General features: G+C 39.3%; 8 protein-coding genes across 8 annotated transcripts; 1 reads left to right on the forward strand and 7 right to left on the reverse strand.

Moving 5' to 3' along the window:
• Nucleotides 1-1,397: 1,397 nt before the first annotated feature.
• GCK72_021255 (uncharacterized protein) lies at nucleotides 1,398-2,317 on the reverse strand (the record flags this gene model as incomplete). Its single annotated transcript, XM_003097949.2, has 2 exons — nucleotides 1,398-2,250; nucleotides 2,301-2,317. 2 exons carry the CDS (start codon nucleotides 2,315-2,317, stop codon nucleotides 1,398-1,400), a joined length of 870 nt encoding a protein of 289 aa, XP_003097997.2.
• A 661-nt stretch (nucleotides 2,318-2,978) lies between these two features.
• On the reverse strand, nucleotides 2,979-4,012 carry GCK72_021256 (uncharacterized protein; the record flags this gene model as incomplete). Its single annotated transcript, XM_053734140.1, has 2 exons — nucleotides 2,979-3,879; nucleotides 3,933-4,012. 2 exons carry the CDS (start codon nucleotides 4,010-4,012, stop codon nucleotides 2,979-2,981), a joined length of 981 nt encoding a protein of 326 aa, XP_053583053.1.
• A 466-nt stretch (nucleotides 4,013-4,478) lies between these two features.
• Nucleotides 4,479-5,514, reverse strand: GCK72_021257 (uncharacterized protein; the record flags this gene model as incomplete). The annotated part of the gene is made up of 2 exons (XM_003097998.2): nucleotides 4,479-5,382; nucleotides 5,435-5,514. The coding sequence occupies 2 exons, from the start codon at nucleotides 5,512-5,514 to the stop codon at nucleotides 4,479-4,481; spliced, it is 984 nt and encodes a 327-aa protein (XP_003098046.2).
• A 528-nt stretch (nucleotides 5,515-6,042) lies between these two features.
• On the reverse strand, nucleotides 6,043-7,085 carry GCK72_021258 (uncharacterized protein; the record flags this gene model as incomplete). Its single annotated transcript, XM_003097991.2, has 2 exons — nucleotides 6,043-6,952; nucleotides 7,006-7,085. 2 exons carry the CDS (start codon nucleotides 7,083-7,085, stop codon nucleotides 6,043-6,045), a joined length of 990 nt encoding a protein of 329 aa, XP_003098039.2.
• A 510-nt stretch (nucleotides 7,086-7,595) lies between these two features.
• GCK72_021259 (uncharacterized protein) lies at nucleotides 7,596-8,628 on the reverse strand (the record flags this gene model as incomplete). Its single annotated transcript, XM_053734141.1, has 2 exons — nucleotides 7,596-8,499; nucleotides 8,549-8,628. 2 exons carry the CDS (start codon nucleotides 8,626-8,628, stop codon nucleotides 7,596-7,598), a joined length of 984 nt encoding a protein of 327 aa, XP_053583054.1.
• A 947-nt stretch (nucleotides 8,629-9,575) lies between these two features.
• GCK72_021260 (uncharacterized protein) lies at nucleotides 9,576-11,710 on the reverse strand (the record flags this gene model as incomplete). The annotated part of the gene is made up of 5 exons (XM_053734142.1): nucleotides 9,576-9,827; nucleotides 10,453-10,639; nucleotides 10,687-10,778; nucleotides 10,830-10,994; nucleotides 11,099-11,710. 5 exons carry the CDS (start codon nucleotides 11,708-11,710, stop codon nucleotides 9,576-9,578), a joined length of 1,308 nt encoding a protein of 435 aa, XP_053583055.1.
• Nucleotides 11,711-17,811: 6,101 nt separating this feature from the next.
• GCK72_021261 (uncharacterized protein) lies at nucleotides 17,812-23,576 on the reverse strand (the record flags this gene model as incomplete). The annotated part of the gene is made up of 5 exons (XM_053734143.1): nucleotides 17,812-17,909; nucleotides 17,954-18,023; nucleotides 19,342-19,468; nucleotides 22,484-23,446; nucleotides 23,497-23,576. 5 exons carry the CDS (start codon nucleotides 23,574-23,576, stop codon nucleotides 17,812-17,814), a joined length of 1,338 nt encoding a protein of 445 aa, XP_053583056.1.
• GCK72_021262 (uncharacterized protein) lies at nucleotides 18,009-18,479 on the forward strand (the record flags this gene model as incomplete). Its single annotated transcript, XM_053734144.1, has 1 exon — nucleotides 18,009-18,479. One exon carries the CDS (start codon nucleotides 18,009-18,011, stop codon nucleotides 18,477-18,479), a length of 471 nt encoding a protein of 156 aa, XP_053583057.1.
• Nucleotides 23,577-23,639: the final 63 nt, after the last annotated feature.

Here is a 23,639-nt window from a genome sequence, read left to right on the forward strand (position 1 = left end):
CTGAGCTTCAACTGAGATTCTGCCAGTTCATAAGGAACAACTTGTCCGTATTTTGCTGTCCTTCCAGATTATTTCTGATGTCTGAATATTGTTGCGAACGAAGGTCCAGTATGTGAAGATACTTCAGGTACACTTGACCTGGCCTCATCCTCCTAGACATCAGTGATATCATCGTCGATATCTAAACGAGGGCGACCAGATCGCGACTTATCTTCGAGATTGTAGTCCTCTTCTTTGAAGTTATTGAACCAAGTGATTGCTGTTTTATAAGATATGATGTCCTCACCAAGGTTTCGCTTATATTTCGATAAGTTTTCATTGCACTCAATCCTGGGAGACATCCCAGTAGAAAACACCCATTTAGAACAAACGGCGATCTTTGGCGAGTACTTCTGCCATAGTACGCTGTTCTATGGACTTGCAAAACAGAAATATTTCTTGAAGGTAACAGTACTGGTTGATAATAAAAAAAGAACCAAAAAATGTCATGGGGTCAGAGGGCGGTACATTGAAAAAAAGTGCAAAGACTTATGAAACACCCTAATAAATAGAACTTGTCAAAAACCCCCGTCTATTCTCAAAACCCCCGTCTATTCTCAAAACCCCCGTCTATTCTCAAAACCCCCGTCTATTCTTAAAACCCCCGTCTATTCTTAAAACCCCCGTCTATTTTTAAAACCCCCGTTAATTCTTAAAACCCCCGTTAAATCATAAAGAGCCAAATTTTGCACATATCAACTTTTGACTCCATCTTTCTATGTTTTGAAAAGTCTAAAAAATCCATACTTGCAACGGGCCGGGCCGTGACGAGAATTTCCAAGGCCCGGCCCGGCCCGGCTGAAAAATTTGAACTGAAATTTTGAACGAAAATTTATGTCGAATTTTTGACTATGTTTCAGAATTCAATCAAAAGATAGTTATGCATCAAAAAATTGAAATTTTTAATGTAAAATTTCAAAAAAATTCAAAAAAATTGGTTAAAAAATAGGTACCTTTTTTTTGAAGCCGGGCCTTCGGGCCGGGCCGGGCCTTGAAAATTCTCTACCGGCCAGGGCCGGGCCTTCGGGCCTTGCCGGGCCGGGCTTTAAATTTGCAAGTATGAAAAAATCTGAAAATTGGCCTCAATCAATTGGACATTGTCGTCATCTTAGTGAGGGGGGAGAAAGGGAACAAATGAATGAGAAATCAATATTTGAGGCGATGTGGGGAGACAGCATCGCATCGCGGCTGCAGTGAAAATCAGTTGCTTTTACACGATAAAGCTTGGTGGCATACTATATTTGTGGGTAATTTAAAAAAAATTCATTTTATCAAAACTGCAAAATTAATGCGAAAAAGACAATTGAGGCACCAACAATATCATACAGAACGAGGAACCAACAATAAAAATTACACAATTAAGGCCAAACGTAGAAATCGAAGCGTGTCCCCTGGTAACCGTCCTCAAATGTGATTGTGGCTTTCTTTCCATTCATTCCTCTTATATCGTATCCTCCAGAAAACGTTTTCGGAGGAATTTCCAGCTCTTTTGAGTAGTGGAACGTTCTTTCTTCTGAAAAAGGAGCAGCTCCCAATCCTTCCAATAGTTCCAGTATATCGACACTCTCATTTATAATCATTGATAGATGTTCGAGTGGAGAGTTATGTTCATTTTGCAACCAATTTGAAAGAAATTCTTTGATACTTCTGGCACTCAATGACTTTTCTCTTAATGACAATCTGAGTGAGTTTGACACTAAAAATGCGTCCATATTGAACTTCAACTCTGAGAAACCTTCGATAAAAATACTTAAGTATTTTCTGTTGCTTTTCAAAAAAAATTCCAATTCTTCTTGGTTCTCAAATGGAATTTTAAACATTATAGTTTCCGTCGTGACTGGTGTTAGGATTTCCAACGCTTTCTTCGCAAAACTACTGGAACAGTTAGCCATGATGTATAAATGGCGGACTTCTTTCAATATAGCAAGGGCGTCGCACACATCAAGTTGCGAAGATCCGTGAAGATTTATTTGGAATATCGAGTAAAAATCGAGCACATCTAGTACTCGCTCCAACCATTTTGACAATGGAATCGTCCCGTTTACGGTTTTTGTTTTAATGTGCAGTCTTAATGGTTTATCATAATTGCCCAGAGAAGCTAAGATTGAAAGATGATTGCTGTCTACTAAAAAACTAATGGTTTTAACAGTTGGTTTCCATAAAATTTTTACGAGGTTTTTTGCTCTATTGGAGAGAAGTGAGAACGCGATTCTGAAAATATTGAATATGAGGGATGGAACAAAAAAACAAGGGAAACTTACATTCCACTTGGTTCCATATGTTGGAAAACTGGAATCTATGCAAGTCTTGGAAGATGGAAGAGAGGGAACGGAGTCGTCATCCTGGTAAGGGGGGAGAAGGATGAGGAATCAATGTCTAGTAGTGTCGGGGGAAGACCGCAACGCTCGACCGCGACGCGGCTGAAGTGCCCCCTGGGAAATCAAACATCTTTAGGGAGACATCTAACTCCTTACAACTCCTTACAACGTAACTAGTGTCACCGTTTAACCTCACTGGACCACCGATGTTTATATTTTAATAGAGAAAAGGGTAATCAAGAAATTGAAATTGTAATTTGACACGGCGATTTTCAGAAATTTTGAGACCCAATTTTCTCGCTAACAAGCAGTATCGCACAGTTTTTGAAAACGGGATGTGATAGAGCAGAGTCAAAAGTATATATGTGCAAAGTTTCAGCCGATTCTCAACCCTGATATGAAAAAAGTTTCATTGAAAGGTTTCGTTTCCTCGTTTGATTAGGTTTTTTTTCAGATCTTCGTGGACCATTTCTAGTGGTGAATTTAACATAACAAATTTATTTTCTAGTAAACATCATTTAGAACATTGCATTCACAATAGAAGATAAAAAATCATGGTCAAGCGTAAAAAGCGTAGCCGCGAAAACGGCGCGCCAGATTTAGCTGGTAAAGGATACAATATCATGACCAAGCGTAGAAACTGATCCCCCAAACGTCTCCAAATGTGATTGTGGCCTTCTTTCGATCCGTTCTCCATATATCATATCCTCCAGAAATTAATTCTGATGAACAGTCCAGTTGTTTTGAGTAATTGAACCATCTCTCTCGGTCTCTTGGAAAAGGAACAGCCTTCAGTCCTTCCAGAAGATTATTTTCATCAACATCTTCGGATGTAGACAGTTCCAAGTGCTCCTGTCTTGGATCACATTTATTTTCCATCCAATTTTTGAAAAATTGATTGATTTCTTTGACATTTAATTTTCCGTTATTAAGGTCTAATTTCAGCGCATTCGTGACCATAAGGTCATCAAGAGTAAACTTAAAATTTGGGAAAGTGTTGGTAGGGATATTCAAATAGTTCAAATTGCTCCTGAGGAAAGTCTGGAATTCTTCTCTGCTGTCAAACGGAATTTTGAACAATGAAATTTCCCTGGTAACTGGCGAGATGATTTCCAGCGCTTTCTTTGCAAAGTTATCGAAACACTCGTTAAAGATGTATATTTTCCGGATATTTTGTAGTTTACCAAAGGTGTCGCACACCTCAACTTGTGGAGATCCCTTGAGATCCAGTTGACCAATCGATTCACAATTCGTCACATCTAATACCCGCTCCAGCCATTGTGATGCTGTCAATCCGCTATTTTTGTGAGTAAAAGTTCTTTTTTGAGACATCGCATTGACCAAAATCGGTATGTTCTCTGTGTTGAAATAATATTTGAGTCCCATTTGTCTCCACATTTCAAACGCAACACAGATGTAAAGATGATCGCTCTTTACTGTCAACTGAACGTTACGGGAAGAAAACTTGCAAACGATTTTCGATACATTTCGGGCTTTTTTGGAAAGTAGCGAAAATGCGATTCTGAATCGATTGAATATGAAGAACAGAACAAAAAAAGTAGGAGTAAAACTTACACATCTATTGACTCCATGAATTGGAAAACTGGAATCAATGCAAGTCTTGGAAGATGGAAGAGAGGGAACGGAGTCGTCATCTCAGTAGGGGAGAGAAATTACAAATGAATAAAGAATCAATGTCTGCGGCTAGCAGGAGACCAGGCATCGCACAACGCAAAGAAAGTGTCCTCTGGGAAGACAAACATCTTTAGGGAGACACCTACACATCTAACTCTCGTCGTGAGAAGGTGAAACTCGTATGTTTGCTGGCTCGAAACAAGGGAGTAGGTGTGGAAAATTCATAATAAAAGTACTAAATCACGGTCAATAAACGTCTGTCCCTGAAAGTCTCCAAAATGTGATTGTAGAGAAATTTCAAGCGGTTTTTCCGTAATCATATCCTCCAGAAAAGAGGTCTCTGATGAAGAATTTACAATTTTTGAATAACAAATGACTTTATTTGTTCAAAACGTCAAAATCAAATAATCAGAATAGAAAATAGCACGACATAAGAAAGGGATAATTATTCAAATCAATCATTTGAACAAAGTAATGTAGAGAGTATCACGGCCAAACATAAAAATCGATGAACGTCTGTCCAAAAAAGGGTGCAAATACAATCGTGGCTTTCTTTCCATCTGTTCTTTCAATATCATATCCTCCACAAAACGATACTGATGAAGTGTCCAGTTGTTTTGAATAAAAGAACGTTCTTTCTTGGTCTCTTGGAAATGGAACAGCCTTCAGTACTTCTGGAATGCACGTTTCATTGATGCCTTCCAATGTGAACAATTTCAGATGTTCTAGTCGAGAGTTGCGTTTGCTGTGAAACCAGTTTGTAAGACATTGGCTGATATCTGTGGCACTAAACAAAACTTCTCTCAATTGCAGTTTGAGTAGGTTTGTGTTTAGAAGGTCATCAAGAGTGAACTTAAACTTCTGGAAAGTGCTGGCCTGAACATTCAAATAGTTCAAATTGCTCATCAGAAATGTCTGAAACTCTTCTCTGGTGTCAAACGGAATTTCGAATAATGTAATTTCCCTGGTAACTGGTAGGATGATTTCCAGCGCTTTCTTTGCAAAGTTATCGGAACACTCGTTGAAGATGTATAGTTTCCGGATATTTTTTAGTTTACCAAAAGTGTCGCACACATCAAGTTGTGGAGATCCCTTGAGTTCAAGGTGGCAAATCGATTCACAACTTGTCACATCTAGAATCCGCTCCACCCATTGTGATGCTGACAATCCGCTATTTTCCTGAGTGAACCTTCTTTCTTGAGACATTACATTGACCAATTGCGGAGCGCTCTCTGTGTAGAAATAGAGGGGCACTGATTTTCCACCTCTCAAATCAACTCTGATATAAAGGTGATCGCTCTCTACTAACAGATTCATGGAGATGGCAGATAATTTGCGAAAGATTTTCGACAAATTTCGGGCCTTTTTGGAAAGTAGCGAAAACGCAATTCTGAAAAGATAAACTTGAGTAGAAAAAAAAATAACATCAGATGCAAACTTACACTTCAATAAGCTCCATTTGTTCAAAAACTGGAAACAATGCAAGTCTTGGAAGACGTAAAAGAGGGAACGGAGTCGTCATTTCAGTAAGGAGGATAGGATAGAAATGAGATGAGAAATCAATGAATGATGGTGTCGGGGGGAGACCGCTACGCACGACCGCGACGCGGCTGAAGTGCCCCCTGGGAAAACAAACATTTCGAGGGAGATCGCCTGCACATCTAACTCTCATAACTAGTCGCGCACGGCATCTGGGTGTGAGTACGGAAATCAAACGCGCTCCACTAGAATTATTTCAATTCGCTGTTTAGAAATGAGTAAAGAACCAATGTCTGAAAGGATCAGTGGGGAGACAGCAACGCAAGACCGCGACGCGCCTGAAGTAAGTGAACTTTAGAGTTTTTTTATTCTCGTTAGTTTGTAACATAGTTTAGGGTCTCATAAGATGTGATTTTTCTCTGTTTCTAAGATTCCTTGATTATTTCTAGTGGTGTATTTTATGTAACAATATGATTTATAGTGAGAAAAACTTTATTTCATAGAAATAACAGGACCAGACAATAATATTTTTAAAATTTTTTATATCAATTATGTAATAAATGATACAAAATCATGGCCAAGCGTAGAAACTGATGAACGTTTCCCCCCAAACGTCTCCAGATGTGATTGTGGCCTTCTTTCGATCCGTTCTCCTTATATCATATCCTCCAGAAAATGATTGTGATGAAGAGTCCAGTGGTTTTGAGTAATGGAATGCTCTTTTTCGGTCTCTTGAAAAAGGAACCGTTTTCAATCCTTCCAGAAGATTCTTTTCATCAACATCTTCGGATGTAGACAGTTCTAAGTGCTCCAGTCTTGGATCACATTTATTTTCCATCCAATTTTTGAAAAATTGATTGATTTCTTTAAGATTCAACTTCCCGTCATTGAGGTTTAATTTCAGCGCATTCGTGACCATAAGATCTTCAAGAGCGAACTTGAACGTCGGGAATGTGCTGGTATGGATATCCAAATAGTTCAAATTGCTTTTCAGAAATGTCTGAAATTCTTCTCGGGTTTCAAACGGAATTTTGAACAGTATAATTTGCGTGGTAACTGGTGAGAGGATTTCCAGCGTTTTCTTTGCAAAAACGTTGATACACTCATTGAAAATGTATAATTTCCCGATATTTTGTAGTGTAGCAAAAGTGTCGCACACATCAAATTGTTGACATCCCTTGAGATCCATTTGACCAATCGATTCACAATTCGTCACATCCAGTACAAGCTCCACCCATTGTGATGCTGTCAGTCCGCTATTTTCGCGAGTGAACGTTCTTTTTTGAGACATCGCATTGACCAAATTCGGAATATTCTCTGTGTTGAAATAATATTTGAGTCCCATTTGTCTCCACATTTCAAACGCAACACAGATGTAAAGATGATCGCTCTTTACTGTCAACTGAACGTTACGGGAAGAAAACTTGCAAAAGATTTTCGATACATTTCGGGCCTTTTTGGAAAGTAGCGAAAATGCGATTCTGAATCGATTGAATATGAGGAACAGAACAAAAAAAGTAGGAGTAAAACTTACACATCTATTGATTCCATTTGTTGGAAAACTGGAATCAGTGCCAGCCTTGGAAGACGGAAGAAAGGGAACGGAGTCGTCATCTCAGTAGGGTAGAGAGAGTACAAATGGATAAAGAATCAATGTCTGTAGCTAGCGGGAGACCAGGACCGCATCGCACGACCGCAACACGACTGGAGTGTGCTCTGGGAAGACAAACATATTTGAGGTCATCACCTGCACATCTAATTCTCGTCGTGAGAAGGTGAAATGCGTTTGTTTGCTGGCTCGAACCAAGGGAGTAGGTATGGGAAATTCACAATAAAGGTAACTAAACCCCAGCCAAACATAGAAATCAATTAACGTCTACCCCTAAACGTCTCCAAAATGTGATTGTAGTCAAATTTCAAGCTGTTTTTCCGTAATCATATCATCCAGAAAAAGAAGTCTCTGATGAAGAATTTACATTTTTTAAATAACGAAACTCGATCAAATAAACAATGACTTTATTTGTTGAAAAGGTCAAAATTAAATAATCAGAATAGAAAATTGCACGACATATGAAAGGGATAAATATTCAAATCAATCATTTAAACAAAGCGATGTAGAGAGTATCACGGCCAAACATAAAAATTGATGAACGTCCCTCCGTGAAAGGCACTAAATACAATTGTGGCCTTCTTCCCATCTGTTCTTTTGATATCATATCCTCCAAAAAACGATACTGACGTAGAGCCCAGTTGTTTTGAATAGCGGAACGTTCTCTTTTCGTTTACTGGAAAAGGAACAGCGTTCAGTACTTCCGGAAGACACGTTTCATTGATGACTCCTATTGTGAACAATTTCAGATGTTCAAGTCGAGAGTTGCGTTTGCTGTGAAACCAGTTTGTCAGAAATTGGCTGACACCTGTGGCACTATACAAAACTTCTCCCAATTTCAGTTTGAGTTGGTTTGTGACTAGAAAGTCATCAAGAGTGATCATTGAGAAATAGCAAGTGTTAATATTCAAGTAGTTCAAATTGCTCATCAGAAATGTCTGGAATTCTTCTCTGTTCTCAAATGGAATTTTGAGTAATGTAATTTCCCTGGTGACTGGTAGGATGATTTCCAGTGCTTTTTTTGCAAAGCTAGTGGAACAGTGCTTGAAGATGTTTAATTTATAGATACATGGCAGTGCAGCAAAACTGTTGCACACATCAACTTGTGGAGATCCCTTGAGATCAAGGTGGCAAATCGATTCACAATTCGCCACATCTAGAATCCGCTCCAACCATTTTGATGCTGACAATCCGCAGTTTTCGTAGGTAAACGTACTGTTTCGAACCATCGCATTGGCCAAATTCGGAACGTTTTCTGTGTTAAAATAATGGCTCAGTTCCACTTTTCGATCCATTTTAAAACGAATCCTGACATAAAGGTGATCGCTCTCTACTATCAGACGGACGCTACAGGATGATAACTTTCGAAAGATTTTTGACAAGTTTTGGGCCTTTTTGGAAAGTAGCGAAAACGCAATTCTGAAATGATTGAATATGAAGGAGAGAACAAAAAAAGAGGAAGACTTACACATCTTTTGACTGCATTTGTTGGAAAACAGGAATCAATGCAAGTCTTGGAAGACGTAAGAGAGGAAACGGAGTCGTCATCTCAGTAGGGGAGAGAGGGAAGAAGTGAGTGAAGAATCAATGAATGATGGTGTCGGGGGGAGACCGTAACGCACGACCGCGACGCGGCTGAAGTGTGCTCTGGGAAAACAAACATTTCGAGGGACCTCACCTACACATCTATCTCTCGTTGTAACTAGTCGCGCACGGCATCTGGGGGTGATTACTAAAATCAAATCGCTCCACTAGATTTTGGCGGAAAATTCAAATTAAAATGTTTTCCAGCTCGAACTTATGACGCACTCTCTTTGGCCTGGTCCATCACCTGTGTACGATGTTCGATGGACTCCGAGAGTGCGTCTTATACTGTGCCATTTTGATACGCAGTTTAATCGGCCACGTTTCGAGCCTTTGAGATTTATACCGGTTTTCCGGATTTTCGATCGGGTTTTGGACTGTCTTTTTGAGAGCCGTTTTACTAAAATATGATTATAACTTTTTAATTTGAAAATTATTTTGCTGATTTCACCGGAGCGCGCTTAATTTCAGTACTCACTCCCAGACCCCGTGGTCGCGTCGTCCCTTCTCTAATAGTAAGCTTAGCTTATGTTTCCAACCGAGCTCAAGTTTATAGATATTTATCGCATGCTATAAACTTAAAATTTTCACCAGGAAACAGCTTGAAATCTCTAAGCTGACAGTGCTAACTGAATTGTTCACATTATGTTTTAAGGCCGCGCGGGTCCCAAGTGTTATCATTTTTCAAACGTTCTTTATTCAATTAAGAGTGGAAATTCAATTTACGAGAGCATCAATTTAAATTTCGATCACAACTTCACATTTGAGAAAGTGAACAAAATTTTTGATTAATGAATTCACTTTAAACGTGTCTATTGAAAAATGATTTTATTGAGAACAAAAAACATGAAGACGCAACACACATATATTTATATGATGAAATTATTTTATTGAAAACATTGAAAAAATTATTACGAAATTTTAAAAAATGGAGTGTTGTCCTGATGGATTTTCTCAAAATGCGATAATCCTTCAATTTGAAGTGGTCCTTGTTCGAGCGCTACAGCTAGATAGTATTGAGTATTCTCAATCCGGAAGTACCATATATATTGGATGTCGTCGACGACTCGATAAGGTGCTCCTAGTGCTGCTAAAAAGTTTTCAGTTGAACAGTCATTGATGTGTATATTGAAATTTTGGAAGACTGGAGATTGAGGGAGATTCTGAAATAGAAGAATGTAATTAAAACAGTCTACTTTTTTTAAATCAAATATGGGTTTTATTGTCTACATGATCTCAGATTGTAGGGTAAAAGATTAGTTTGATATGTTGTCAAATAAAACAACACTCGAAACATTTCAGTTTATAGTCAAAACAACTCGCCTTTCTGCAATACGTTATATCCTCCCGCGACATTGTTTCCACAATTATCCTAATCCACCCAAAATTCAAAATATTCATGTCTTGAATTGACGTTCGAACAGTCAATTCCTCTATCCGCAATTTTTTAGCCTTGATCCATTGCTCAGTTCTCGAAATTTCATCTAGATTAATGGTACATTCTTCGTCAATATTTTTCGTCTTCGTTAGAAAAATCTCTTCCAAAGATTCTGCGTCGAGATACGGTACTATGTCCATCATCAACCATTGCAAGTTGGTAGCGAATAGCAACTCTTTTACTTTTAATGGGGATGCCCTGGATTTCAAAACATCTCTCATCCCTCTGAAAAACTTTGCCCGAACCAAATCGTCTTCTACTTTTAAATACTTGATTCCTTGAAATACATCAATAATTAAATTATCCATGCAACTTTTTTGATGTCTTGTATTCAAATGGAAATCATTTACAATTTGAACTGCTTCCTGTTCCAGAGATTTTTTGCGCCAGTCCACTACTTCTTCATTCATCGTTTTGTTAATAACAACACTATAAAAAGAATGCCTGAGCGAAATGCAATAAAGATGGATGAACGGATCTGGCTTGACGTAATCGACACACTGACGGATACCTCTAGACACCTTTCGAAGTGATAGGCTGAAATTGGTTGTTTATCGATTGGAATGCTGTTCGAGTACGCATACATCTGAGAAAATTCTAAATTTGAAGCAATTGAGCTCATTATCGAAGGGATCTCGAAGATATTCATAGGACATTTGCTGTCCGATAGGTTTAGCTGAAATCTCAAAATTGTTTTCTCTAATAAAAATCATCCTAATTTACTTACCGTGGCCATTTCTTCAATTGGATCATCAGCGTGATCTATTAAAAACTTTACAGTCCTTTCATCAAACGAATGTACTGTTTCAGCAATTAACTCAATGCATTTATTATCAATGTTTTTATAGCTGATAGTAATAGAATTGAGTTTTTTGGATGTGGAGGCGAGCAGCTGAAAGAGAAAAAAGATTGGTTGATAAAAAGTTGAGTTCCCTTGGTGTTGGTGCTATCGTTTATAAAAACAACAACTAATAGTAAAACATTGAAAATCCTCACCTTTCTCACTTCCTCCAGCACTTCCAATGAGAATTCATGCAAGTGGATTCTCAGATCCAACCTCTGCCGTCTCTGCCCTTCTATTAGAGGTATGAAGTCGTAAGCTGTGAATACTTGATCTTCAAACGGCAAATGTACAGTAACTTCCTGTAGAATCTCACGGTCGAGTAGGTTGACTGCTGATACAGCTTGATATATATCGAAAACTGACAGAGAGAACTGTTTCACTTTCAACTTGTATGTCCTCGATTGCAATGAGATTTCCAAACTTCGACACATTCTGTTGATGACTCTTTTTAACATTTTCCAATCTCCGACATTTTCCAAAGTATTTATAGAAAGTTGATCCAATTTCTTTATCCGATATATCACAAATGCTTCCACATCTTTACAAACCACCGACATAAAGTAGTCACCTACTAAATATTCAGTGGAATAGCATGTGAACCCAGTCGATACTCCTGCAGACCCTTGAACATGTCTGTAGTGACATTTTGCCAAATCAAAAAACTGCGATATTGTACCATAAGCTTCTTGATCGTTGAAACAAAAACTCATTTTGGTTGCATGTCTTGTATCTAGTGAGATTATATGATCGTAGAAAATAGGCATTGGGAGGTTCTGAAACATTTTTTTACCTATAGACAAGAAGAAAACCATCGGGACAAAGAAACAATTCTAGAAACTGAAGAATTCGAAGGAAATTGGAAGATGTAGCATATACATAAGAATTATCAAAATAGGCTCTCAGTGTTATAAGATGGAGAACTTATTTAAGTTGTATGAAGTTTATGTCTACGATTTATTTTATAATCGTAAACGAAAGGCAGTGGAAGTTTTTAAAACACCAAAATGTGCTTATGTTGACATTTTGAAATAGAGAAACTTAGCAAAATTGTATTTCGAATTTTCAACTCTTCCCGACCAATTATTCAATAACTTCAATTGAGGCAGTGACTGTCAGGGACGAGCGGCAACGCAAAATTTCGGCAACCCGGCAATCCGGCAATTGCCGACTTCAAAAATCGGCAACTTTCGGCAACATGTAATAATAAGGATTTTCTATTTGTCGGGAGAGAAAAATTGCACAAAATGCACTTTATTTTTCCAGTGACATTTGCTTCAAATAAATGAGAGTATTTACCTATTTTATCAAAAAATCTTTTGAATTTTTTTTGAAAAAGCAAGAAATATCGAAGTTGAAAACGGTAATTTCAAAGACACATGCTCGGAAAACTTTCCAGGTCTTGGCGCGGGATCGAGAAAGCAAGCATTTTCACTTTTTGTTTTACTTTCGTCGAATTCAGCTTGAAAATTGAATAAATTTTGACAAAAACATTGCCGAAAAACATTGCCGAAAAAAAGTCGGCAACCCGGCAACGGCAATGCATTAAAAAAAGTCGGCAATTCCGGCAATTCGGCAACGCGGCAACGGCATTGCCGCTCGTCCCTGGTGACTGTTAGGAAAATTATGGGAGTTAAAAAGTATAATCGAATTATGATACAAAAACATGACGTGCAACCCAGACTAGTGTGGAAAGATTAATATAATTTGTTTTGTGATTTATATGAAAAGATGGTATTTTTCGCTGACAGGAGAGATGAATAAAACATTATTTCTAACAAGCAAACCTTTTGAGTGTGGAAACTTCCAGTTGGTGAGAACAAGAAATCGAACTCATCCAAAAAAGTTTTTCAGCCCAGGTTTATTCAATTCCGCCAATGCATCGTTGTAATTACTATGCTAAATGTTGTCAATCTTCGAGCTCCAGTTTGAGCATTTCAGATTTTTCATAACCAAATTTTGAAAACGGAAATATAATTTACGAGAGTGTATTATAGGTTCACTTGTTAGTGAGTTTGGAAAAGGACGCTAAATGTTTATGTGCTAAATAACGATAGGGTTTTGACAAAAGAGCCAAACGTTCTGAATTGAGTGGAGAAGAAAACAAGAAGGAAATTGCTCAAATTTCAAGAGTGAGAAATGAATGAAGCCCTGGCTACCTCCGGCCTCCGGGGCGGAGTCAAAGGGAAATAAGATAAGAATGTTCAGAGACTTCGACATCAAAAGAAAATGGAAGAGAAAGAAGGAAGCGATACGGAAAAAGAACATTAAAATGCATATAAAAAAGTTGCCCGCGTACGAATACGGGGTGATAGGTTCCGGATAAAATATAACGACAAATACACAGTTTCTTACAATAAATTTACTTTATTGCAAGAAAATAAAATAAGAGAGCGTAAAACTTACAAAACAAAGGTAAAGCACCAACGCTAAAATTAGAACGAACTCTGAAAGCCAACCGACTTCAGAAACTACTTGTTGCCACGTGGAGTACACGTGTCCACGTGAACTGACGCGCTGAGGTTACGGTAGGCGCGTGAGCTTTTGGCGGAGTGTCGTTGCGTATTTATTGTGAGGACTCGGAGAACTACAGGGTTATGAGGGTACCTTGCCACCGGCAACTTCCCCCCCTTTACAGAAACCGGGCCCCGACCGGTTCGAGTACTCCCACAGATACGACTTACATTCTTCTCCCCTTATCTCACACCACCTAGCCTAAACTCAGTCACACCACCCTAACATAAAAATACACAAAAGTTGTCTTTAGGAGACCTCAATGCAAAATGCTACCCTAATTTTACACTGCTACTAAAACAAACAATTAATTAACAATTTGGATTGTCCCCCAAGATGACATCACTGGTGACTCCATTTGTCCTCTTTTATCCGTGGCTCCGAAGTCACCGACTCCTTTCTCAGCTTGGCCACCACCACATTCTCCGTCGTCCTCGCCTCCAGGAACTCCAGCAGTTGTTCCCACGTTTTGAACTTCTCGACCGCACTCGCAGCCGAATCGCTCCACTTCACATGACCGGCAGTTATCCAACTCCGTTTCCAACTTTCCACCAATCCCGATTTTGCACAATCCATTTTGTATGGAATGATCGTGATCTCCTTCACTTCCTCAGCTAACTTTCGCACCAAGTCACCCAACTTTTGGTTCGTCTCCTCGTCCTCCGTGAGCTCTAACAAGAATACGATCGATTCTACATACGCAAAATCGAATTTATCCTTCCACGTGTTCAGCGCACTTTTCCGATACTCAAAGATGGATTTTCCCTTTACGCCGATTCTCGGAGTTATGAGAATCTTCGATTCTCTAATCACCGTCTTCTTTGGCTTCATCCCTTCTTTTTTCTCCTCCGTCACTGTATCCACAGCGATTTCCTTGCTCCTCTCCGCAGTTTTTCCGGAAGGTTTCGTGTTTTCCACCCGGATTCCCAGATTTCCCACCATGAAAACCTTCTTCTCCTCACTACTCGTCGCATCTCTTTTTGCTTTCTTCTGTTGCACATCCGTTCTTTCCTGTTTCCACTTCACCGAAACTCCAATACTTTCGAATGCGTTCGTTCCAAGCAGCATTATTTCAGCATCGTTCTCAACGAGCTGAAAAACTACTTCCGCCTTCCTATCTCTCACTTGAATCGGTATTCCGATTTGCTGAACGATACGCATCTTCTTTTTCGAAGTATCAATAACTTCGAAGCTCGGTTTCCTGAATCTTTTCACCACGTCCACCCAATTTCGGCAACCCTTCTTCAGTCCATCCCATGCTCCAGTTGACATCACCGACACCGCGGCTCCACTGTCAATCACCACTCTCCGCTCTTGTCCCAACATCATCACCGTCTCCACAGCTACGATGCCTACCCCTTCTCCTTTTCCTCTCACTTCTACACTTTGAACTGACTTCGGTGAGCATTGCCGCGCCAAGTGTCCAACACCTCCACACGAAAAACATTTCTGCTCCCTCCAGTACCGGTTTTCCTCACTTTCTTTTTCCGCCACATCTTTCTCGCCGTCATTTTCAGCTTTTAGACGTTCCTTCCAGCCTTCAGAATATCCACTCTTCTGGCAATTTCCACGACGCTGTTCGTTTTCTTGTTGCAGCACGATATCTTTCAGATGATCGTACTGTTCTTCCAACGATAACTCGAAACGCTTCATTATGAGCATTTTGTGTAATGTCTCATCTCCGCGCACCGCTTTCATCAGCTTTGTTGTTCTCATCTGAGACACCGTCTCCTGCTTTACCTCCGGGAACGCCTTCCTCGACCACTTCTCTACTTCCACGAGATACTCCCACATCTTCTGGTCCGACCTCTTCTCCAGCTCTTCAAACTCGTTCAGCGCTTCGATCTTGCTATCTCCTTGTCGCTTTCGCAGCTTTTGCTCAAACTCCTCGAACAGCGACTGGATCGATCTTTCGAATCTCTTCGGCAATGTTTTGAACAGTGACTTGGCCGCCCCTTTCAAAAACTTTTCCTCCAAGATTGCGACCAGCTCGTCATCACTTTCCGTGACATGGTTGTATTTCAACAAAAATGCCCTTTTGAACTCTTTGAACTCGCCTGTCCCATCAAACGTTTTTGGCTCCGGCAATGCTGACGACTTCAACATCCTATTCATACATTGCACCATATCGTTGACTTCACTACTTCCTGACTGACTCGAAGTTTTCCTGCTAAACGCGTCTTCTCCTCCTCTCTTCCTGCTTCTCTCGAAGTCCCAATTTTCCACCCTCTCGTACCAGCTTTTGCTTCCCTGGGCTTCATCCCACAAGCCCTTCGGCTTGCGTTCCTCCTGCTCGAGCTTCTTCCTCAGTTGCTTCAGCGCCTTCTCCAGCTTACTGACCTGCGCCTCAGCCACCTCCTTTTCTCTCTGGATTTTCCGGATTTGCTCCCCGAGCATCTCCTTTTCCTCATTCCAGCACTCCGTCAACAAGTTCTTCTCATATTGCACTTTCTGCAATTCCAGATTTACTTTTCCCACGGACCATTCCGCTTCTTCACTTTCCGCTGCTTTCGCACACGCTTCTCTCAACTCTTCCACCGATTCGAGTTTGAACTCTCTCATAACTCGAATCACCGATCGCAGCCATTCATCTCCTCCGATTTCTTCGAACTTTTCCAACAACTCTCTGTGGAAAATTCTCATCGGCTCCAGAATCGCATCCGCCTCCTGTTCGCTGCATTTTGTTGTCAACTCCCCGAGTTGCAACTTTGTCTCGTCCTCCACTTTGACGCTGCTAGCGATAAGTTTAGTGAACTTCTTCACTTTCTTTCTTCTCTCCTTCACGCTCATTTGAGTTTCCACAACAATCATCCGATCGTCGTCTATTTTCAACGTTGACTGCTTCGACGATGTTTTGTCGCTCATCTTCTGCGTTGTCGTCCGTAAACAAAGTTTTTATTCAAAAACTGTCTACTTTTCGTTGATTTTCAATCGACGAAATTTACTTCGATTCTTCGAATAATTCCTCGAAGTTTCCACGTTATCCAACGAAAGAAACTGTCAAAAACCAGTAAATAATTCCTCCGTTTATTCAAACCGAAGAAAAATAGACCAGAAAATTACAGAAAACAAGGAAGAGTAACGAGAAACGATTGACACGGTTCGGCCCCCAAGTTGCCCGCGTACGAATACGGGGTGATAGGTTCCGGATAAAATATAACGACAAATACACAGTTTCTTACAATAAATTTACTTTATTGCAAGAAAATAAAATAAGAGAGCGTAAAACTTACAAAACAAAGGTAAAGCACCAACGCTAAAATTAGAACTAAACTCTGAAAGCCAACCGACTTCAGAAACTACTTGTTGCCACGTGGAGTACACGTGTCCACGTGAACTGACGCGCTGAGGTTACGGTAGGCGCGTGAGCTTTTGGCGGAGTGTCGTTGCGTATTTATTGTGAGGACTCGGAGAACTACAGGGTTATGAGGGTACCTTGCCACCGGCAACTTGTATTAAGAGACGGTTTAGCGAAGGGAGACGTCGAATCATGAGCTGTCGTTTCCACTATAAGATAACTTACTTGAATGAGTCAACTCCGTGTGGCTAGCATCAGAAAGTCGAAGTGCTGGCAGTCAGATCAATAGCTGGCGGTTAGAAGTTCCGTAGATAGACGGTTTTTATTTCCATCGAACAAGTGTTCTGAAGTCCCAAATTATTTTCTTCTGAATTAATAAGTTTTTTTCACTTACGAATATCTCCTTTACTTTCGAATAGCATCTTTTCTGGGATTTTAAAAACATGCATTTGATAGAATAGTGTATTTAAACAAATAAATTAAAATAATAAATGACGCAGCAAAAAATTTGATGATTTTTAGAGTGCAGTAGAGCGCATGTTTATAAAGTGGGCGAATTGCCCTACAAATGGGCAACTTGCCCCACTCCATCCTCACGCACACCCCCACTTCTTCCACCCCACCCTTGCCCAACTCTTGCCCAACCCTCGCCCAGTGGGCAACCTGTTCAAAGTGAGGGCAATTCGCCGAAAATAGAGGCAAAATGCCGGCAAGGCGCCGAACCCTCGCTTAAAATTCCCTGAGAAGTCGATCTTCATTTGCGCGTAAATTTTCTTTTATTTCTACTTTTTACAATTCATGTGTTAATCGTTTCAAATAACTGTTTTTTGCTTGTGAATGACTTTTCAATTTTAATTTCGATTTATTTGTTACTTTATCAAATTTCTGATAACTACTGTCTACTTGCTGATTATGTTTTCTTGTTCTGATTTTTCACGACTACCGAAGTTGCGATAAACAATTAATGATTATCATCCTTATTGTACAGGTATCGGCAGTGGGGCGATCTGTTGACTCAACTTTAACGGGATATGTATTAGACCCAACCTTTCTCCATTAATAGACTATGAGCCCTTTTTCCATTTCTCCGTTGTTCTCCTCCTCGACCAAGTCCATTGGCTCGTCATCGAAACACATTATTTGGTAAGCAAACACTAGAAAACGCAAGGTGAGTGAAAACTTATTTGATTCTTGTCACCTTTACACGTCTTTTCTTCAGAATCGCACTTTTGATTCTCTCCAAACGAGCCAGAATGTTCTTGAAACTTCTCAAAATGAAGTGTGAGTATATCAATTTAACCCTCAAGTATGGCACTGTCGAGATGGAAGTTTTTCTTGATAACATGGAAAAACTCGAACTAGAGCTGTATACGAGTGGACATGTAGAATTCAGATATGGACAGAATGTGATTTTATGTCGCACAATGGGAGTCCATCCAATGGACTATGCTGTTTCAATTATGGACGTCCTGCATTGCATGTCGATTTATTTTTTCAAAATCGCTGAAATATCTCCATGCAATGTTCTCCCTCTTCTTGTGAACCTCCCGAAAATTAATAGAGTCGTTGTTCACAGCGATTTGTCCGCCGCTTTTCTAGTACACTCACGGCTACTAAAAGTTCTGAGAATCGTTTTTCCAGTATCTTCTGAAATGCCATTCCCCATTTCTTCCTATCCCACAAATATCACCAAGAGATTCTCCAAGAGAATTTTGACGCCGTGAGAGTGGACAATGATTGGGGTGAAAACGACGTGGCAAATCGCAAAATAGAGTTTTCTCTTAACGATTTGAAGATGACAAACGCTAAACACAACAAAAAGGGAATTTCGGGTATTAGGACAAGTACAAGAGCCGACGGGAGAACAGCAACAATTATATCCAATGGAAATAACTCTATTCAGTTCTACGTTTGGCCAGAATCTAATAATGAAGCAACGAATATTGAACCAAATCAGTCTTTATTCACGCGTGTATTTTCTCGGGTTTCTACTTTTTACAATTCATTTATTGAAAGATTCAAGTAACAGCTTTTTTAATTGTGAATGATTTTTCAATTTTACTTTCAAATGCCGAAATATATCTATCTCTTGTATTTTATTTTTAGACTCATTTGCTTTCTGCACTATATTTATGGGTGTGTATCAGAGATGTTTTCTTATTTTGAATCCATTAAATATGGTGATGCCGCCCGCCCGCTCATTGCGGAGGTCAGTGGATCTCAACGAGGTGAAAGGGCGCAGCAAATCGATTTGCAAGGTACGTAAGACTGAGGAGGAATCACTGAATGAGGAATCTGTATGTGGTGGAGAGGAGACCGCTACGCACGACCGCGACACAGCACTCTGGGAAAATTAAAATCTACATTGAGGGCATTGCTAGTGTTTGCTATTGTGTTTCGGTGAGGACGCTACGTTGAGAAAAAGGACAATGAAGAATTGATAGAGCCATGTTAATCTTGCCAAAATACCACGACGCGGTCGTGTATTGCGGTGACGAGGCTATGGGTTTGGTCGGGGAGGAGACCATCTGCTCATCTGTTGATCTTCCCAGAGTGCCGCGTCGCGGTCGTGCGTCGCGGTCTAACCTCTACTGTACCAGATTTACATTCCTCATTCATTGATTCCTCCTCATTCTGCATTTCCACTCCTTCTACCGAGATGACGACTGCATTTCCTCTTCTCTGTCTTCCGTACCCCGTGCTTATGCTTGTCCTGGAACAAATGGGTTTTATTGAAAGGTTAGTGAAAATTATAATTCTTGTATCCTTTACGCTATCTTTTTTCAGAATTGCACTCTCGGTTCTCTCCAAACGAGCCAGAATGTTCGTGAAACTACTCAAAATGAAGTGTAACCATATCAATTTGATGCTGAAGGATAACATAATAAAGATGATAGTGTTTCTTGATAATAGTGAAGAAGTGAAGGGAGGCCATCTTCAATCCAGTATGCTCTTCTCATTATGGACGTCACTAATTGCAAGTCGATTAAGAAATTGATAATCGCTGAAGCATCTGAATACGACATTTTGTCTTACGAGGCTTCCAAAAAATTCCTCACAAACCTCCCGAAAATAGATGAAGTCGTTGTTGAAGACACCAATTCTCAAAGTTTTTCTCCGGACTCAGGACTTCAAAAAATTCTGAGTTTCATTTTGCCAGTGTCTTCTGCAGTCACTAAGTCAGTTCACGTTCAGAAACCCGAACACCTCCGAGAAATTTGCAATGGGAATTTCGACGCCGTGACTGTGGAAAATTATTGGAAAAACTACGAGCCAAATAGAAATATATTTTCTCTTAACGATTTGAGGATGACAAACGCTAAATCACTCGAGTTTCCTGGTCGAGCGCTCGAAATAGAAGACCTAAACCGATTTTTCAAATTGTGGATGAAGAAAAAATGTAATCCTCGACTGGAATATTTGCGGGTAGTAACAAGCACATGGGCAAAGAGTGACATACTAAACCTCCTTCTGAAAGGAATCAACGCTGTTCAAATTCCCATTAGAACAGATAGAAAATTCCGAGTTTTGGGGAATATAAAACAGTTCATTTCGGAGATTGAGGATGAGGAGATTACTAGTGAATTTGATATAACAAGAGCGGACGGGAGACAAGCAACAATCAGAATTTCAAATTTCGGAACGGTTTGTTTCTATGTTTGGCCAGAATCTACTAATGGTACAACGAATCTTGAGCCAAATCAGTCTTCACTCACGCGTAAATTTTCTTGGCTCTCTACTGTTTACAATTCATGTATAGAACGTTTTAAGTAGCCGATTTTATGTTTTTTTTCTCCTGTGAATTTTTCAAAATTCCATTATTGACTGCCTATTCAGCTTTGCTGATTATATCTGTTTTATATTTGCTCAGCAAATTGCACCTTGTTTTCTGCCAATTTGTTGGATTACTTTTTGCTTTTTGAGATTTATTTGTCTCAAAACTCATATGGGGGTCAGATGCCGTTAGTCTCTGAGGGGGAAAATATTTAATGCAAATGCTCGGAAACGTAAAAATATTTTATTAATGGAGAAAGGTTGGGTCTAATACAGTAATAACCCAACGAAACACAGCTTTTGGAAAAATAATCTATTTATTCCAACGTCAAGCGGCTAAAACCCACAATAAAACAAGAAAACTATAAAAAATGGTCTAAAAACCAAAGCAAGAGGCAACAATCTACTAACGAGAATAACGGAGCACCTAACGTGCCTCCGCCAGTGCCCAGGATTCCCGAAATTCTCTATTTTGAAAGCGAAATTGAAAAAATTGCTGCGAGAAATGCGCGCGCGCCTGTCGATCAAACGCGGCACACAGTGACATACGGAGTGAGTCTAGAAACTCAAGCGACTTTAAAGAATTATATAGAAGAGCACACGGTGCCAACCGTACAATACATATAGGGTCAAGCCGGTATTACTCGAGCTATGGATGTCTTGCATTGCAAATCGATCCATCAGTTTACAATCGCGGAAATATCTCAACGTGATACTCCCCCTCTCCTTGTGAACATCCCGAAAAATAATAGAGTCGTTGTTCACAGCGATTTGTCCACCGTTTCTCTAGTAGACTCACGGCTACTAAAAGTTCTGAGAATCGTTTTGCCAGTATCTTCTGAAGGACTCAACGCTGTTCAAATTCTAATTAGAACAAATAGAACATTCCGGGTATTCGGGAATGTAAAACAGTTCATTTTTGATTATGAGCATTTGAATGAGAAGATTATTTCGGAATTTAATATAACAAGAGCCGACGGGAGAAGAGCAACAATCAGAATTTCAAATTATGGAACCGTTTGTTTCTACGTTTGGCCAGAATCTACTAATGATACAACAAATCTTGAGCCAAATCAGCCTTCATTCACGCGTGAATGTTCTTGGCTTTCTACTTTTTACAATTTATCTGTTTTTTTCATTTTCATTTTTGACTTCCTATTCAGCTTTGCTGACTGATTTGCCCGCCATTTAATACTTTTTACCTACTGTATCTGTTTTATATTTGCTGACTAAAGAAGGATCCCAAGATGAAGTTACAGGTCGAGATATTTATCACTAGAACGGAAATTTTGCGCTGATTTCCAATCGAAATCCTTTTTTGCAAAACGATCTCATGTGGCTTCTCAGTGCAAAAATGGGCATTTTTATTATTAAAAGACTCACAAAATTAACGTTTTTCTTGGTTAAAAAAAAAAAAATTTTTTTGTGTTTTAAGTATGAATAGAAAAAATGCGAAAAATGATTTTGGCAAAATTAGATTTCAGAATTTATTTTTAGAAAACATTTTGTTCTTTTTAACTTCTTAAAGTTTCGAAAATGACGCATCTACGAAAAATTTGTCTGAAAGTTTTTTAAGCACCAACATAAACAAATCAATCTACATGATTGGAAATACGCGTGCAACACAAAACATAGTGAAAAAATAAGAAAAACGATAATTTTTTGAGGCTTGACAATGCTTAGTACTGCACCGAGAAGCCACAAAAACGCAAATAACATTTTTCACGTGATCCTTCCCTAGTGAGTGTTTGCATTCAAAAAATTTGTTAAAGGAATAAATTAAGAAAACAATAAGGTAACAAACAAAAAAATCAGCAAAAAAAAACAGATGAAAAATACACCAGGAATTCGTTTCCAATTCAAATTAGTCGAAAAGAAGAAGAACAAAGTTTCACAGGAAAGAAAAAAGCATAAAAACAGTCGTTCAAAGTGGTGAACACATGCATTGTAAAACGTAGAAATGAGTGAAGACTGATTTGGCACAAGATTAGTAGATTCTGGCCAAACGTAGAAGTGAATATAGTCATATCCATTGAGTCTGATTGTTGCAGTTTTCCCGTCGGCTCTTGTTATATCAAATTCGGCAGTAATGTTCTCATACCAACACACCTGTTTCAGATTTCCCAAAACCCGGAATTCTCTCTTTGTTTCAATTGGAACTGGAACAGCGTTGAGTCCATTCAGGAGAAGATCCACACTGATCTTATCATATATTCTCACTTCCAAGTATTCCAGTCGATCATTACATATTTTCTTCATCCACAATTTGAAATAACGGTTCAGGTCTCTCACGTTAAGCGTTTGTGTATGAATCTCAAGTGTCCTAGCGTTTGTAATCCACAAGTCATTAAGATTAATCCAATTGTCGGAATTCTTTAAAATCACGGCGTCCAAATTCCCTTTGAGAATTTCTCTGAGGTGATTGCGGTTTTGGAATTGATAGGTAATAAAAACTGCAGAAGATACTGGAAAAACAGTTCTCAGAACTCTGAGAAGTTGTCTTTCTTTTTGAAATAAAGCTTCATAAGAAATACGTTTTGAGGACCAATCGAATTCAACAACGACTTCATCAATTTTTGCTAGTTTTGCGATGATTGGGATGCTATCGTGTTCAGAAATTTCAGAGACAACGAAATGATAGATCGACTTGCAGTGAGTGACGTCCATAATTGAAAGGACGTAGTCCACTGGAAGTAGACTACCGTCGCACCATGAAACAAACTGTTTATATCTAAATATGAAATTGCTTCGTTGCAATACGTCAATATACATATCCACTCTCAATTCTTTACTAATTTCAAAAAACACTATCATCTCGATTTTGTTATCCTTCAGTATTAAATTGATACGCTTACACTTCATTTTGAGTAGTTTCACGTACATTCTGGCTCGTTTGGAAAGAATAGAGAGTGCGATTCTGAAAAAGGAAGCGTAAAGGTAACATAAATCATTTAAATTTTCACTCACTTGTCCATAAATTCCATGTGTTCCAAGACAGGCATAAGCACGAGGTACGGAAGACGGAGAAGAGGAAATGTAGTCGCCATTTCGGTAAATGGAGTGGAAATACAAATGAGGAGGAATCAATCAATGAGGAATCTGTGTGCGGT

Source organism: Caenorhabditis remanei, chromosome V, assembly GCF_010183535.1.
Source record: "Caenorhabditis remanei strain PX506 chromosome V, whole genome shotgun sequence".
Lineage (NCBI taxonomy): Eukaryota > Metazoa > Nematoda > Chromadorea > Rhabditida > Rhabditidae > Caenorhabditis > Caenorhabditis remanei.